Source organism: Scaptodrosophila lebanonensis, unplaced genomic scaffold (genome assembly GCF_003285725.1).
Source record: "Scaptodrosophila lebanonensis strain 11010-0011.00,11010-0021.00 unplaced genomic scaffold, SlebRS2 tig00001412-arrow-pilon, whole genome shotgun sequence".
Taxonomy (NCBI): domain Eukaryota; kingdom Metazoa; phylum Arthropoda; class Insecta; order Diptera; family Drosophilidae; genus Scaptodrosophila; species Scaptodrosophila lebanonensis.
The window spans coordinates 5,136,651-5,153,729 of NW_022060739.1; the positions used below are offsets into that span (position 1 = coordinate 5,136,651).

General features: G+C 40.5%; 3 protein-coding genes across 5 annotated transcripts; 2 read left to right on the forward strand and 1 right to left on the reverse strand.

Moving 5' to 3' along the window:
* The first annotated feature begins 578 nt into the window (after window positions 1-578).
* LOC115631460 (ATR-interacting protein mus304) lies at window positions 579-3,572 on the forward strand. Its single transcript, XM_030528208.1, has 4 exons — window positions 579-1,333; window positions 1,389-2,910; window positions 2,969-3,148; window positions 3,210-3,572. Exons 1-4 carry the CDS (start codon window positions 590-592, stop codon window positions 3,467-3,469), a joined length of 2,706 nt encoding a protein of 901 aa, XP_030384068.1. The 5' UTR covers window positions 579-589; the 3' UTR covers window positions 3,470-3,572.
* A 362-nt stretch (window positions 3,573-3,934) lies between these two features.
* LOC115631256 (trans-1,2-dihydrobenzene-1,2-diol dehydrogenase) lies at window positions 3,935-9,147 on the forward strand. Its single transcript, XM_030527969.1, has 4 exons — window positions 3,935-3,958; window positions 4,483-4,882; window positions 8,357-8,730; window positions 8,837-9,147. Exons 1-4 carry the CDS (start codon window positions 3,935-3,937, stop codon window positions 9,107-9,109), a joined length of 1,071 nt encoding a protein of 356 aa, XP_030383829.1. The 3' UTR covers window positions 9,110-9,147.
* Window positions 9,148-10,042: 895 nt separating this feature from the next.
* On the reverse strand, window positions 10,043-16,135 carry LOC115631725. Of its 3 annotated transcripts, XM_030528562.1 has the most exons (5): window positions 15,562-16,135; window positions 15,409-15,460; window positions 15,042-15,152; window positions 12,880-14,983; window positions 10,043-11,616 (listed from the first exon to the last, which is right to left on the reverse strand). In XM_030528562.1, exons 4-5 carry the CDS (start codon window positions 14,974-14,976, stop codon window positions 10,825-10,827), a joined length of 2,889 nt encoding a protein of 962 aa, XP_030384422.1. In that variant the 5' UTR covers window positions 14,977-14,983; window positions 15,042-15,152; window positions 15,409-15,460; window positions 15,562-16,135; the 3' UTR covers window positions 10,043-10,824. The 3 variants fall into 3 exon arrangements, with proteins under 3 accessions (XP_030384422.1, XP_030384420.1, XP_030384421.1); XM_030528560.1 differs by having other exon boundaries at window positions 12,880-15,152; XM_030528561.1 differs by having other exon boundaries at window positions 12,880-15,152; window positions 15,409-15,481.
* Between the last annotated feature and the right edge of the window lie 944 nt (window positions 16,136-17,079).

Sequence of the window (17,079 nt, forward strand, 5' to 3'; positions counted from 1 at the left end):
TATTCAAGTCTGTTTTTGGTTTAGGGCTGATCTATGCAGTCTTTACAAACAATAATGTATTAAATCCGAAAAAAAAGTATTTTGTTTTAAACCAAATTATAATTATTTTAAACTTGAATACATGTATATATTTTAGAAGCTAAATAAAAATAAATTAGACTTGTTTTCCAACAGGTGAAGACACATTTTTATTGCAATTTTTCTACATTTCTTCTTCTTAAACTTTTGTGATCGAAAAAGAAGTTAAATATGTATTTCAATAAAGTCGAGTGTCTTCGCCATTTTGCACATCAAGTCGAATATCATTTAGTAAAATACACAATCACACTAAATAAATTACCAAATGCACGAATTTTTCCGATTTATATAAGAAATAAATTATAGTCTCACTTTATTCCACTTCATTCATTTAGATTTGAAATAAAACAATTTACTAAATAGATATATCGATTGTTGGCCTCCAAGAAAAGACAAAACCTAATCGACTATTAATCGAATCATTTCCGGCTCTATTAAATATGTTGCCGGTTTCAATCGCCCGCCTGTTGAAAAAGTTGGGTATGTTGCTGGAAGTACGTTAGAATAAATCATGGCTAAACGTTTTCAGCCCATGAAGGACTTTGCGCGCGCCAAGAAACCAAAACTAGATCTAAGTATAAGTCGTGGTCGCCCGGAGCCAACGCATGCGAGCAGCAGCAGCAATAACAACAACCATGGCAGCAGCAACAAGTGTGCGTCCAAACAACACGCGAGTCCTGTCCATGCAAATGGCGATGACTTTAACTTCTGGGACGATGACGACGATGATGTCATCTTGCTGGCCACACAAAAAGCCGAGGCAGCTGCCGGAGCGGGTGCAGGACGCCCGAATCAGGCAGATGGCATTTTTTCGGAGATCGACATGACTTTCAGCGATTTCGCGCCTAAAGGCCAAGGCACGACGAGCACACAGCAAATGTTTGCGGTGCCGGCAAGTAAACCCCTCAAGAATGACATGGACATCATGTTCGATGACGATGATGACTTTGAGTTGCTTGCTGTGGTGGAAAAGAAAGTTGAAGTTAAACTGCCCGAGGAGCCGCCTCCTCCGCCTGTGGCGATTCCAAGTACCAACAAAGCAGAACCTGCGCAGTCCATCAGTGTAATGAGTATGCAAGTGCTAACGCAGTCTACAGCAGCTCCCAGCCAGTCCACAGTAGCGCGCCGTCAATTAGCGCAGGAGCGACAAATGAAATTCCTCATGGAGCGTGTGGAGGCGCTCAAGCAGGAGAATGTAAAGCTTCAGAAAGACTTGTTCGACACCAAGGACCGCATTGAGAGCAAGGATGGCGAGGTGAGCGTAAAAATGTTTATAACAAAAAATGTATATTTAATAATTCAACATTTAGGCCAGTTTGCTGCGCGATGAACTGCGACATTTGCGACATCAGCTCGAGGCAAGCAAAATGGAGAAGCTCAAGATAGCCGAAAGTGCGAAGGCTGAGTGCAAAACGAAGGTAGCGGAGGTCTTCAAGCAGATAACAGCCAAGGAAACAGAACTTAAGCTCAGAGATGTGGAGTACTCCAAGTTGAAGCTGCGGCACACCACACAAACGAAACAGTTTGAGATGAGTATGTGTGTGGAGGAGAACACATCTGTGCTGATCATTGATGCCATTTCCCGGCGCAATTTAATGCGAATGCGAAACCTCAGCATCGGTTGTTTCAGTAACAACAAAAACATCACATCGTCTGCAAATGGCAGCGTTTTTGAACTCACTAAAGACGACGCTAAGGGCAAGAAACAGCTCTTTCAATTGGAGCTGGAGCACCTGCTTTTAAGCTATGCGCAATTACAATCGCAGTGTGGCGATATTGAAGACATCACCTCGCGCATAATTCAGTCGGTTTGCAAAGTGTTTCTGGAATTCTGGTCTCATGTGCATAGTTTGGAGTTTCCGCACAACTGTGTGGTCTATCCTTACCACAACTACGCCCTGCAGTCGGATGAGAGTGCGCCCCAGCGACAATCATTGGCACAGCCCAGTGCGCTGTTTAGCCAGGAACGCGCCATCAGTCTGCGACGGTACATAGCCACCTTGGCTTTGATTTGTCAGCAACAGCGTAAACTGGCACACGCGCTCCTTCATCATAAACATGGGGAATATTGGCTGCTGCAAATAGCTAACGATGCCATTGCCAAGTTGGGCTATTCGGATGAATTGTGCGAGCATTTTGGCTTGTTGGAGGCTGCAGGCGCACTCCTGCATAGTCTGCTTGTTTATGTTAATGAAGAGGAAGTTCCAACAGAAATTCCACAACTGGAGCTGCTTTTTGATCTGCTCAAACAGCTGGCCTTTACACGCCCCACTCCGTGGATCTTTCGTGAGCTCAGTGCCAGCTTGTTGGCCTGCACACGCCAGTCTCAACTCATGAGCCGAATGTGTGTGAATAGTCCGAAGGAATGTTTCCTATCGGATCGCGTGCGCTCGCTCTATCGCTTTGGGCCAGACTCTTGTCTGCTTCAGGTCTATGCGGGTCTGCTGGAGCTTGCTTTCTTCAGTGAAGTTAAACTGGAGTTGGCACATTTTAATCTGCTACTGGTTATATGCCAGTATCATGTACGTTTCGTTTACCAGTGCTTCACAAATCCACCAGCATTTATTCTGGAAATGCTGCCGTCCGTTGCTGATGATGACGACGAAGAGAACGATGTGGAGGAAAACACCTTAACAAATGGCACCAGCATGCAGTCGGCCACAACGCTGAGCAATTCAAGCAACGGAACAACCACGCTTATCAACAAAATGCCTACGGATGGCGGTTCCAATCCGGAACGTCGTTGTGAATGTTATGTGAAGCTTTGCCTCAGCGTTGTCACACTCGTCTTTCAAATGCTACATCAGTGGATGCTCTGCGATAGGGAACACAGTATGTACATGTATGGCCCATAACTTTAGCTCTAAATAATTATGTTCAATGCCCGCAGACACATCACAAGTGAGTGAGATCTCACAAATAGCCGTACACCTGCTGACGCTCATCTTCCGCGAGTACTATCTAACCTGCCTCTTTCGTGACTCCGAAGAAACCACCAAGCATTATTTATCGCTCATATGCAACTGGTGGAGTGAACATTTAGAACTGCTAGGTTTTCAGGAAATACACGGTGAGTTGAATTTCATTTTAGTATATTTCACTCTTACGAAGTGCTTTATTTTCGCTTTTAGTGCGTTTCCTGAGGCATCTGCAAGATTCGCATTTCATGCTTAAACCGCTGCATCGCGAAGCTAATCCCAGTAATCCTACAAATGATCTGCAAGAGTGGACACGCATTGTCAGCAATGCCGATGCCAAGGTTGAGAAGTACGATGATCCCGATGATCCCTTCAATTGCAATCCTCTTGCTGCTACAAATACGCGGCAATTCTTTGATGGTTTAAAGCGACATGAGGATAATGTTGATAGCAGGCTAGATCTAGAAAATTAATATATCATAGCTCTAACAATTGGCTCATATTCCTTCAAATTGTGTTTTAAATCTATAGTTCGTACACAAATGTCACACTAAAAATGTTTGTAAATAGCTATGTATAAATGTAAGCGTTAAAAAGAACAATAATTGAGTACAATTTTAAATATAGAAGTTTACGGATATGCCTATATCAATAGAATAACTTTTAATAGCTGGTATTAAGATACACTCATCAGAAAGAAAGGAAAACGCACATCAACAACATCAACAACTGTATATTTTCTTTGTGCCTCAATTTTTGAGTGCTCCACTTCCTTCATCTTGAATCTCTTGGCGAACGCGAATCCTCTTACTCCAGTCTCCAGTATACATAGTTGCAAAAGAGATGGTCTGTAATTTCTTCGCTTTCCGACAGAGCCTGAATTTCTGGGAACATGTGCGGTTCTTGGAAATACTAAACGACTTATGAGCTGTCACAAAATGGAAGAACACATTAATCGAAAGGTAGTGCTTCGATTTCAATTCGTAAAAGATCTCGTAACTGAACCAGAACTAAACAATCCTTAATTATGCCGATTTAGTGATAAACCCAAAGGGCATATTTGAGTATAAAAACTCTATTAAAATCATATACATATATATCTGTTAATAATATCCGTTTTGTGAAAAGGAAGCTTCGCTATAAGGTTTTAACGCGATAGCTCTTAAACAGTTTCCGAAAACAGACACATTTGAACTCAGCTTTACATACTGAATAGTTCAATTTTAAATATTCGTCAGAACATTTCCGGGTTAAGATTCTCAGAATTTTGTTGCATACTCTCAGGAAGTTCGATTTTGCACTTTCATTTCCTCACTCTGAAAGCCTTTGATTTGAGCTTGACAAGGTGTTGTTGCTAATCAGCGAGCTAAATTACTGATTGCAGTTCAGCGAATTAGAAAATAATAATAAAAACTGCAATAATTGCAGATGTTATTAGTTGATAGCGAATCTGTCGAGCCTTAGTTTCATATTAAAAAAAAAATAGTTTCATTCGCGACTTCAAACCGAAACTGTCAAGATGAATTTAAGCTGGGGAATCGCCGCAGCCGGACGGATAACACACGATTTCGTCTCGGCATTGGACACCATTGAGAATTCCAAGCATTCGGTGGTGGCTGTGGCCGATGTGGATGGCCAGAGGGCCCGGGAGTTTGCGCAGCGCCATCAGATTCCGCGTCACTACGATGGCTTCGATGCGCTCTCCCTCGATCGGACAGTGGATGTGGTATATGTGGGGACCCTCAATCCCTATCACCATACTGTGGTGCGTCTGATGCTGGAACGCGGCAAACATGTGCTGTGTGAGAAGCCACTCTGCCTGAGTCTCAAGCAGGCTCAGGAACTTTATGCGCTGGCCGAGCGCAAGGGAGTGTTTCTCATGGAAGGTGAGCTAAACGAATTGAGCTTGATCTGAAATAGTTCCGTATATCTGTTTTTTAAAAAGTGTACTTTGGCCCGGAGGTCGACCTTGCATTTGTATGTTATTTAAAATCACTTTTTCCTTAGTTATTACTCCGGTTTCGTTTGCGAATTCTATCAATTCTTGCGGAATCGAAATTGATAAATAATCTTAATTTCAAAAACCAACAAAAAATTCATGCGTTTTTAAAAGTTTCCCTCAAAAAGCTAGTGTTTCATTATTTTTGAACTAGACTTTTTTAAGTCAAGCACTTTAAGCGGATTTCCTATTTGTAGAAATATTTTTCTATATTTTGTATTAAATATTTTTCGATTTTTAACTCTTTAGAAAAGTTGTCATAATTTATCAAATTTGTGAATTTCACCACAAAACCAGCTTAGTACAGTTTTGAGTAGAAATTACATTTATGGGTATATTTTTTTTCCTTTAACTTAGCTAATATATCATTATAACACTAAGAAGAGGGCGAATCAGAAAAGAAAAACCTTGTTCTTTTTGAGACTTGGGACATAAAATTGATATGAAATTTGCTTAAGAAACGGATGTTTTAGTTTCTTGAATAAAAAATCCGGGACTTTACACTGGAGACGGAGTATTCATCCGTGCTTTTTATATGCATGCGTTATGGCGCACAGTGGGGCCTTCGGACTTTTTTCGTTGCAAAAATCATATCTTCTGAACGGCTGAAGCAATTTTCGTCATTCAAATTTTGTTTGAAAGAAAAATTCTTAAGCTTCTAAACAAGTCATAGCGCATTGTGCTGTGATTTGTAGGAGCTGCGCAATGTGTGCTCAAAGTTGGATTTTGTTGCCAGTGCAATATTTGCCTAATCAAACTAATAAAAAACATTTAATGATACAATTATTTTCAGTTATGTTATATTTTTAGTTTTTAACAAATTAAAAATTGAAATTAATTTAAAAATATTGAAAATTTTTTTTACATAAAAAAAAATTAAAATAAAATATTTTGTTAATATTTTATGATTACATTAATTTTTATTATAAAGTACTGACAGCTGCAATTATTTACATTAATATGTTTTCTTTAAAATAGTCGTCTACATTCGAAGGAATATCTAATAATTTCACCATGTCCGAAGAATAATTACTAACTAATTCTTTGTGAGACCTCACATGTCTAAGGGATGAAACCAGTGGATCTGAAGAGGCTGACAACATATTGAAGAGATCCTCGTTTTGCCTTATTCGTGACGTCTTGCATGTGTTCAAATATCTGAATTTTTTATAGTCCTTGTTCCTCGACTCTTGGGCTTCCTCTGACATTTCTCCAATTGGTCATGAAGTGTTACTTGCACTGACTGTTCCGTCACTATTGTGGGCTGAGGTACTGCCTCTTTCTTAGCCGATCCTATTTGTTTGTACCCAGGAAGAACATCAACATTATGCCGAATTAGGGAATGTCGCAATATTAAATATTTTTCCTTTGACAATCCCAAATCCATAAACAATGCCAAAGCCTCATCGGCACTGAACTGCTTTGGCAGTAAGTTTGGCGGAGTAGGAATGCTTTCCTTGATCCTTTTAAGTCGCACTGGGCTTGCGTCAGCAACCGCTTTTGTGACTTGCGATTTTATTTTTTCCTGATCCTTGGTGTATTTCATGGACAGCGCCTCCGACAAGTGATCCGTAGCTATGGCTTCTGTGACATCGACAAGCTTTCTTTTTCTTGTAAAATCCGAGCATTCTTCAATGGATTTCGTTGGTCTTCCTCTGGCTCGTCCAGTTGATGTAGAGGGTACATCGTCCATTGATGTATCCAAGTACGTAGTCGTTGATAGCCAGATTTCATATTTTAAATCAAATTTCTGCTTGCTATATCCTACGCTTATCCATTTCTGTTTGATTTTAGAATAAATTAATTTAAGCTTATTTCTCAACATTTTTTGCTGATCTGCACTTTCCAGAGCATCATACAGCTCTTCCAGAACAGCTTCTTCAAATTCCTTCTCATCATTGGAATTCCTAAATAGATCAAATAATGTTGCATTTTGCACAGCCATGTTAAAGAAAAATCACTTTTAAGGTATTTAAACGTAAATTATATTGAAAAATACTATTCACTGCTAGTTAGACACAACTGATTGCTTTTTAAGTCAAAATTCGACTATTACGCTGCACCAAAAATATTGGCAATATATACCATTTCTAAACGCATACCTAAGATAATAAACTAAAACCTCTTTTTGCCTGTTCAAATGCTTTAAAGCAAAGAAATTACAATTCATGAAAGGGTCAAAAAGATTGCAAGACCTTCACCTGATATTGTAAATTACACTACCTGTAATAAATGTTATGCATAATTTTGGTTGCACAATATTAAATGTGGATCAAATAGGACCGCTTAGGTATATTTTTGTATCCATAATGCTAAATACAATGTTCCTAATAGCCGTTACTGCGAATCTACCTGCAATGCATTCTTCTTCTTATACCCGCGGCAGCGCCTTTTTCGCTGATTTTTTTCCGAAGTTGCGGCACTCTTTTTGCTCTGGTGCACACCGGCGGATCCGGGCGGATGAAAGTTTTATTGCGTTAGGTAAAAGAATATTTAGGGAACATATTTTGAAAATATGGGCGAGGTACTTTTGGGTACTTTTTTTTTATTTTCCATCAAAGTTGAAAAACACCCTAAAAATAGGTAGTTTAAAAAATAACGTTTTCTAGATAACTACAAATACGAAAGACATAGTTTTTATTAAATAATGCATAAAATTAATTCATCTAGCAATACAAATCAAAACATCAATGATTCGTTTCATAACTTAGCTAATATTATACCTGAAAGATGAAGTATTTGCATCAAATTGAATTAATTGTTGCGAGCTTAAAAAAGGGTCGACTTTGAGTGCACATATGTCCTAAACTATAATTCCGATTTTTTTGAGAGTAAGATTTTCGTAATCTTTGGAAAAAAAACTATTAGACACGTTTATTCATTACTCCCAAAGCGTTCATGAAAATTTTGATTTTCGCAAGCTGTTTCGGCCTAAGGCCCCACTGTGTGGCGTAAATAAGACCACCTCAGGGTTATAGATGTAATGACAAGAAATATTTCCCTAATTTTCAGGAGAAATTTAAGGCATACTTCATACAATGCTTGCTTTCAGAAGTATTTAAAGGAAGATTCTCTGAATTCAGTCTGAGTATAGTTGGTTAAAAAATATTTTCCTGTGGATGCCCCATAATTTTGAAATCAAATACAACTATAGAGGTCTGAACGGATGTATAAAATAGTTTCATATCGCCGTAAGTTTTATGCAAGTTGTAGATCTATTCTGTGTGTAAGTCTATTTCTGGAGGAATAGAATAGCTGCAGACTTTAAACTTTGTACAAGTTTTTTTTCTATATAGTATATATTATGTTAAATTATAAATTGAGTTTAAGATCGGTTATAAAAAATACTGTTGTGGATCAGGTATGTGGTCCCGTTTCTTTCCCAGCTACGAGCGATTGCGTGAGCTGCTGCTGAGCGACAGCATTGGCGAGGTGGCTCTGATAAAGGTGCAGCATGGATTTCGTGCCACTGGTGTGGAACGCATAAGCAGTCGCGCTTTGGGCGGCTCCATAACCCTCGACATAGGGCTGTATGCCCTGCAATTGGGTCAGTTCATCTATGGCACTGCGCCGATTAAAATCAAGGCCAGCGGCACATTAAATGGCGATGGCGTCGATGTACAATCTGAGTTCACTCTAGATTATGGCAATAATAGGCGCCTAATCGCGCGTGTATCGGGCCTTGAGAGCTTGGAGAACGATGCGAGAATTGTGGGTAGTAAAGGGGAAATTAAGGTGAGCCCTTGCTTATCTATCGTTGCAACCTATCGATTTGTTCATTGCTTATCAGCAGTTCACTGAACTCTATTGAGTGTGTATTACAATTTCACTTCCCCATTAGCTTTCCAATTACTGGTGCTGTACGCAGTTGACGAGGCCAAATGGATCGACCGAGTCGTGGCCCTTACCTACAACTTCTAAATTTGATTTTCATCATACAAACTCTTGTGGGCTGCGCTACGAGGCTGAGGAGGTGCGCCAATGCATTGAGAAGCGGATGCTGGAGAGTCCAAAATATACGCATGCGGCCAGTCTGGAATTGATTGGAATTGAGGATGAGATACGGCGACAAATTGGTGTTACTTTCGATGACGTCATTGGGTTCAACAAATAAACAAATCACTTTCAAATAAAACCATGTTGTTATTCTAATCCACAAAAGTTGTTATTCGAATTTAGAAAACAGTGGAGTTTCCGGACTCTCAATCAATGCCCGAATTAAATCACGAAAGCGTTATTAAAAATCTTCTAAGCTATATGTAGCTTTTTTCGAATGCTGCTATTATTTCCAAATCTAACGAAATTCCGCACATGCTGAAAGATTGGTTCTTATTTCTCTACGAATATTAGTGAGATTTCAGAGGATTTCTCTCTATTCGTCACATGAAATTCTTTAAATTCTAGAATCTGAATTTGTGTGATTGGACGGACTGATTGATGGCAAGTCTTCATAAAGTACCTTTTAAAAGAATTAGGATTCAGTTTCAAGTTTTAAAAAATGCTGTTTCGTGGCATTTTTGTTTGATTTTTAATCTACAATAGTTAATATGATTAAAAAATATGAAAATGAATTAATGTTAAATAAAATGACTTACCTTATTAACGACATTCACAGACTCTTTCCATTACGCTTTCCCGAACCGACTTAGCCTGAATGACAAATCAATTGAACACCGAGTTGCTTTATATTTTGTATTCAATGTTTATTTAAATAATTGCAATTGCTCTGTTGCATTACACATATTACTAATTCATGTCCTACTTTATGTTGTTGATTCTGTTACTGTTTTTGTTGCTGTTGTTGTTCCATTAAGGCTACAAATGAATACATACATATGCATAGTGCATGTATGTTTCAAGTCAATTTTTAAACTTAATCAAATGAATACTCACAAATGCTGGTGCGGCCCGAAATTTAGCTCCGCAACAGCCTAACAACAAAGTCTAGAAATACTTATCGAGTTAAAGTAGAAGTTAGGCGGATAAGTTTTAAATAAAGCATGTTAACTAAATACAAGAAATTAAATGTAAAAAAAAGTGGAAAGTAACATTGCTAATAAAATTATATATCTTAACTAAATAGTGTATTTAAAACATTTTAACAAAAAGTAAGGCAATTAAAAGATAAATAACATTAAGGTTTTCGTCTTAACAGTTCAACTTTTTTGAATGGGAAAACAAATAGAGTGCGAAGGCGTAAATTCGTTAGATAGCGCAGAAATGGAAACAATTTTGGAATTACACACAAAGATTTCGGTGAGACTATCTAGTTATTGAGAAGTTCATAAAGTTCGACCAATTTTTAATATTAGCGGGTTTGTGAAAACTTTCCAAATTCAATTTAGAATAGACTATTTGCTTTTCATTTAAAACATTGTAGAACGTGATGTTTATGGACCACTTGTACATATATGCTTGTGCATTGGAAGTATTCAAAGTGTTTTCTCTTTACAAATCAATAGAGCATTAGAGATTACATAAGAGCGAAAACATATGGATGATCCACGTTGTATATAATAGAAAAACAGTGAATCATTAGCTAAATTACATCTTTTTTCTTCTCTAAAACTAATTATAATTTAACAATAAAAATGATTTTTACAAAACAAGAATATTGAATTCTTGATAGGAGTACAGGATTGGGGGGAGAATTAACACAAAGTAGCTGCTGCTTTCTGTTGTCAAACAGACATTCCTAGATTTGTTTTGTTTTTGTTTTTTTTTTTTTTTTTTGATTACAACGCCAACGCGCACCTCGACGCCACTTATGCATAAGTAAGTCTTGTTGTGTGAAAAAACCAAGGAATTTCGTTTCGGTTCCTTTTGGGCCTAATCGGTGGCGCAACCCCCATTGAGACTGACGTCTAATGGTTGTCGCGGCTGTGGCGTTGACGGTGGCTGCTGGAGTGGCATCTGAGCGGTCGATTTCGCGCCCATCCCAGTTGCAGACTCTGGCAGTTTGCCAGCATTGGGCTCCAGCACGGCCACAATGGGCGTGGGATTCAGCATGGGGGGCGGTAGTTCGTCAAAGGCCATACAACTGCGTTGTGCATCCTCGATGGGGGGCGTGTCTATTGAGTCCATGACCGTGTTCGTATTGCCCGCCCCGCTATGCTGTCTCTGATCGGTAACAGCGCTTCCTGCGTTGCGTCCGCCGGCGGCATAACCCAGCGAGCTGCCGGGGGATTCGGAGACGGCCACGAGTGCGGCGGTGGTGTTGCGATTGTGCTGCAGCAGATCGTTGATTTGTGAGAGGCGCGAGGAACTGGCAATAGGTGAGCTTAGGCTGATAAATTCAGAGGCACTGCCGTTGCCGCCTCCAGCCGCTTGGCGAGCGCCACTGAAGGCACATGTTGCCGTGCCAGTGGGCGCAGCCGCAAGGAACGTTGTGGTCGAGGTCATTGAGGCGGTGGTTTCGAGTACGATCGCATGGTGATATTGAATGGCGGACGCAGTGGTTGTGGCAATACCAAATGGTGGCGCCGATGGCACTGCACAGGAGCTGTACGTACTGGGTGGTAAAGCGGTTCCAGCTGCTCTCACTCCTGAAGGCGAATATGAGCCGCTCACGCTGGCGCTGCTGCTGGTCTGATGTTGGTGATAGGCATTGTAGGGCGACAGCTGTAAAAGATGTAAAGGCTTTAGTTTGGTTGAGAGAATCTGTTTGTAAATGTGTTTGCCACTCTCAAACTACTGCTTTCTGGAAAGCTAAACAAATAATCATTTAGAGCGCGAGGTGAAACACCTATTTCTTTAATGATATTCATACATTTTTTATTCATGGCAGGTGTGCGTTGCCTTCTGCATGCTACTCGTTCCTCAGCACTTGTTGGGCTTATTGATTTTTCAACACAAAGTCTAATCTATTGGATCGATCGTAAAGTATTTGTTAAAGGGTACTAGTATTAATAAGACTAAAACGGGAAAACGACAAGTTTATTTAAATATGTAAAAGCCAGGGCCTGTTTCAATTCATCAGACAATTCACCATTTAATTCTCGATTTGCCAGCGCTTAGGTAAGCAGAGGAGGGCGACCACAATAATTTTATTTAATTTATCAGAAATTTCACAATTTAAATCCATAATATTATAATTTAATTCATCAGAAAATTCACAATTTAATTCACGAGGTACGCTTAAATTTTTTAGAAATTTAACAATTTAATTCTCGATTTTCCAGCGCTTAGGTACTTGGTATGAGAATAGCAGAGGAGGGCAACCACAATATTTTTATTTAATTTATCAGAAATTTCACAATTTAAATCCACAATATTATTATTTAATTTTTTAGAAATTTCACAATTTAATTCTCGATTTTCCAGCGCTTAGGTACTTGGTATGAGAATAGCAGAGGAGGGCGACCACAACATTTATGCCCTGTACCCAAAGGGTGAAAGGGTATACTAGTTTTGTGCGAAAGTATGTAACACACAGAAGAAGGCGTGGCAGAGTCCACAAAGAATATATATTTTTGATCAGGGTGACAAGACGAGTCTATATAGCCATGTCCGTCTATATGAACGCAAGGATCTCAGAAAGTACAAGAGCTAAAATAACCAAACTTTGTATCCAGATTATCCTATGTCCGAGAAAGGACGAGTTTGTGTGTTTTTTTTTTCTGATGCAGGGACTCTTATATAAGACTGTTTTGTCTTGTTTAAAAACAAAGCTAAACCTAGTGGCTTAATGATTCTCATTTTGCTAGTGGGAAAGAAAAGATTTCAATGAAGATTTGGATAATTACATAATTCCTTGACTTCGGGAGGCGCAATATCCAACTTCCAGATTATTGAAAATATTGATTGCAATATATTTGACGAGTTCCTGAGCAAAACTATTCGCAAATGTGGCTAATCAAGTGCAGCGCTCTTTGGATCACTCACCTGCGAGGCATTAGTACTTGTAGCTCCACCATAGCTTAGGCTGTGATACGTGGGCGCCAGTAGTTCGCCGTATGAGGGCGTGGCATTAGTGCCGCTGGCAAACAGATTCGGATCCAGACTATCTATTGCATACTGAGGAGTGTGCAGATCCGGATGCGAGCTATAGCTGGATTGTTGTTCCTGCTGCTGCTGCGCCGCCGACGCTGATGTTGGTGTTTGCTGCTGATAGTAACTGACGCTGCCATCGGGCGTGTAGGCTGGAGAGGCATAGCCGGAACTATAGTTCGACTGAGTTTGCATAAAGTAGCAATGGGAAACGGCAGCTGATACGCCGCTGTTCCCACTGCTGCTGTAGTTTAGGGTGTTGCTTGGATTTTGTCCCTGACGCTGTTCCATATCCAGACGCATGACCGTGTGTATATAATGGGTGCGGACACGCGTCGGATTGAATTCGACGCGTCCGACAGTGTTGCCGCATGCCTCACGCGTGCAACCGCACGGAAACATGGCTCGATCCACCTGGCACTTGATGCCCGCCTGACTGCAGGCACATGTCTCGGGATCACAGAACTCGCGACACGAACAGCCACACACTTCGCGGGAATTGCGAATGTCGCGGCATTCGATCTTTTCGCTTGCATCGATTTTGCGGACTCCCGCTGCCTTGAGCAACGCTCGCCGCTGTTTGGGCGTCACCGGCTGTAGGAAGCCATTGGAGTCACCATCCGCATCCGAGCCACTTCCCTCACTCAAGTAATCCTCTTCAGACTCCTCGGTGTCGTCGCTGGAGGAGCCACGTGGCTGCATGTCTGGATTTTGATTGCGGTGCGCTCGCCTCAGTTCCGCCGCATGCTCCGCCAGCGTCATGGTCTTAAAGGCAATATGTCTGGCGCCCATGCCCAGCGTGCAGCCGCCGACTGTGGGCACACAACCAAATCCCTGCTGGCGTGGGAAATAGTACACTTGGACAGAGTCAAAATTGATGGATCGCTTCTGACGCTTCGTCGTGGATGCGGCTGAGGTGGTGCTCATATCTGGTACCAGATCCATGCCATCGGCATCCTCGAGTCGTCGCTTTAGATTGGAGCGCAACGGCCGCTTTGGGTCGCTGCTGGCCTGGGAGGTGGAAGCCACTGGTAAGTCTGTGGCATCGCTGCTGTTTGGGATTGTCCCCAACGACGTCCCTGTAGGGACTCCTTCATGTGTGGGCGCGGCTTTCGCGCTGTCGCTTCGGCTTGTAAGCGTCATTTGCAGTGTTGAGGTTTCGCTGCCCAAGCCAGAATCGGAACCACCATCGCTGCGCAACTCATCCTCTTTGGTCTTAACATGTGTGGGTGTGACGCTTAATTCAGGGCCATGCGAATGATGCGCCGTTGCCTGTAAGCTGGTGGAGGTCTCCTGCTCATCGCCATCGGGCGGCAGTTTCAACCACGTTAGGTCGCCGCTGGTATCCACCTCTTCGTTAGTTGTCACCGACGATGAGTCCAACACATTGTCAGAATCACGAACCAGCGGCTGTGTGAAATCATCTATGGCCAGGGGATCTTCGGACACATTGTCTGACGCAAGCGATGAATTGAGATCCGTATCAGCAAGTACAATGATCTCATTATTCGGAAAATTATCTAGCTCGAGATATTGCTCGTCCACTTCCACTTCTTCGTCATCATCATCGCCGTCACCATCGGCCGCACCCTCGTCGTCTTCATCCTCCTCATCGTCGCCAACGCCATTGAGTTCGTGGGGTGCTTCGGCAAAGTCGGCGAGCTCGTCATCGAGCTGCGCGTTTGGCGACGTTTGGGGCTTCACTTTGGTCGCATCGATAATGGAGGTTTTGATTTGACTCTCAATATCGTATTGAAATTCCTCATCCTCCGCTATGAATTCTTCTGGATCTTCGGCGTCAGCATCATTGTCTTGAGCATTTTGATCGATTTGCCCAGCAGTTCCGGGCAGGTCGTTGGCACCAGCCTGGTATGTGACACCACTCTCGTTCTCCTCTTGCTCTTCGACATCGCTGCCTCGGTTCGTCTTCCCACCTACGCCTTCGTCGTTGGCCAAAATGCTGTTATTGGTGCTTGATGTGTTGCGAAACATGTTGTCTCTGCTGGCATTCTTCTGTATGTACGTGAGTATCTTTTTTAATGGATTAAACATGCTACCAACTAGTTGTTCCGCCCGCTACTGCTCCTGCTTCGTCGATTAGGGCCCAGAGATTTAAAGCTGCATTGACTTGACGATAATATGTGCTGCCTCAGCTTTACTTGGTCCATCTGTAAGGCGATGAAATAAATTAGATTCTTAGCATTCACAAACATATAGCCGCAAACACACACGCACACAATTTATATACATATGCACATACATATACATATATGTATGTACATATTATATACACATCTGCTTGTGCATCTAAACTGCAGGGCGCGCCTCTTATGCCACCTGCTTGCAAGGACAATACTGGCAAGGACCCGCCTTGTTATGTGTGTAACGTGTGTAATTAAAAAAATAATAATAACAAAAAATTACCTCATAATCAAAGACTTCGGGCTTGCGAAAAAAGAAATCTCAGCTTCAAAGACTAAAACCGAAAAAAGAATAGCTATGTATTCAAAAATAAAAATAAAATAATAAAACCAACAATGCAATTGTCATAATTATTGATCTTTATGAATTACTTACCTCTGCGCGAGCGGCACACTCCAGTTAACCAGAAGCTGATTTCTAAATTTGTGCTCCTTTTTAGTTTTTGCGTTGCAGCTGCAAAAACGACGACACAATCAACCAACAAAACGGCTGACTGGATGACGAAAGGCGCACCGCAGCCGCTGCGAAGTCGCTTCGAGAGCCTGTGCGGACGTGTGTGTGCGAGTAGAGCAGACGCAGGGTGGCAGCGGCTTTGACAGCGACGGCGGTATGGTTGTATGTGTACGATTATGTTTGTGTGTATGTGTGTGTGTGTGCGATCCGTAACAGGACGCGCTAATTGTTTATTGTTGACTATTTTGTTACACTTGGCAACTAGATTTCGAATTCATCAAGAATTTCGTTTGCATTATTTAATCATAGTTAGAGCTTTCAAATTCTAATTGAATTTTCACTGTGACGTTTCACGTCTCATCCACTACACTGTCACTTTAGCTGGCTAAGCTCTTCCCAATAAAATTGGAAAAAATATTTTGTATTTGTTTAATAAAATGTTTAACACACATACACAATGGCAGCTCTATTTTTATACCATATTTTGTTAATAATTTTTTTTTAATATTTATTCGACTTGCAATAGAGTGTGTCCAACTGCGCTCGCTAGTAACGCACTAGAAATTACAGTGTTTCTCATTTCGAGCATACCGAAGGAAATGCGCTATATAATCTCAAACTTGCAAGTGTGTACACACTCATATTTACAGTAAGTGCTACTCTGGCAGTTAGCATTTAAAATAATTGCATTGGATTTTGTATTAATATTCTTCAGTTATATGCTACTTGGATTCATTTCATTTTCGAATTGTTAAATTTCCAACCATATTGATTTAATAATTTTTTAAGGAAATTCAACTGATGAAACAGTATTTTCTGTAAATGTGACAAACGAAGAAGTTTTCATTGGAATTCGTCAAATGCCTAAATAATGTGTGGGTCGTTTTAATGTTTGGGTTTAGGTTTTAATGAATTTTAAGTTTTAGAATCAACACTATTTTTGAAAAGACTTCAAATAGAAAAATATATGCGATTTACAAATCTCGAAGTATATGTATTTTAGTTGTATAACCACATTCAATTGAGAAAATAATAAATAAATAAATAATATAAAATTTTTGTATTTTCTGAAAGTACAGGAAAATATACCTATTTATTATATACTCGTATGTACTTTCAAATATACAAGTAGATGTAGGAGCACTGTCTGGACTCACAACAGTCTGTTTGATTGATGTGCATATTTAAATGATAATTTATTCTAGACTATACACTCTTCAAAGTTTTTACTGTGTAAAAATAGTGCCGACTCATTTTATAAATCTATTACGTATACACCCATTGCTATCTATAATGGGACTTAAATTAACAACTGTGATAGGCTGAATAAAGCTTTCTTGTCTAAGCAAAGATGGAAGCGCACGCGACAAACCGACTAGCATTTATCAGTCGAATATAAACATATACAAATACTATATACTAGATCTCTGTACTCTCCTA

Bases quoted from the DNA above. Each gene is read 5' to 3' on its own strand.
- LOC115631256 (XM_030527969.1), top strand. From the start codon at position 3,935: ATGGAAGAACACATTAATCGAAAG. The intron at 4,883-8,356 runs GTGAGCTAAACG...GTTGTGGATCAG, and splicing joins GGGAGTGTTTCTCATGGAAG to GTATGTGGTCCCGTTTCTTT. The intron at 8,731-8,836 runs GTGAGCCCTTGC...CTTCCCCATTAG, and splicing joins GTAGTAAAGGGGAAATTAAG to CTTTCCAATTACTGGTGCTG.
- LOC115631725 (XM_030528560.1), bottom strand. From the start codon at position 15,036: ATGTTTAATCCATTAAAAAAGATACTCACGTACATACAGAAGAATGCC. The intron at 11,617-12,879 runs GTGAGTGATCCA...CATCTTTTACAG, and splicing joins CAAGTACTAATGCCTCGCAG to CTGTCGCCCTACAATGCCTA.
- LOC115631460 (XM_030528208.1), top strand. From the start codon at position 590: ATGGCTAAACGTTTTCAGCCCATGAAGGACTTTGCGCGCGCCAAGAAA. The intron at 1,334-1,388 runs GTGAGCGTAAAA...TTCAACATTTAG, and splicing joins TTGAGAGCAAGGATGGCGAG to GCCAGTTTGCTGCGCGATGA. The intron at 2,911-2,968 runs GTATGTACATGT...CAATGCCCGCAG, and splicing joins GCTCTGCGATAGGGAACACA to ACACATCACAAGTGAGTGAG.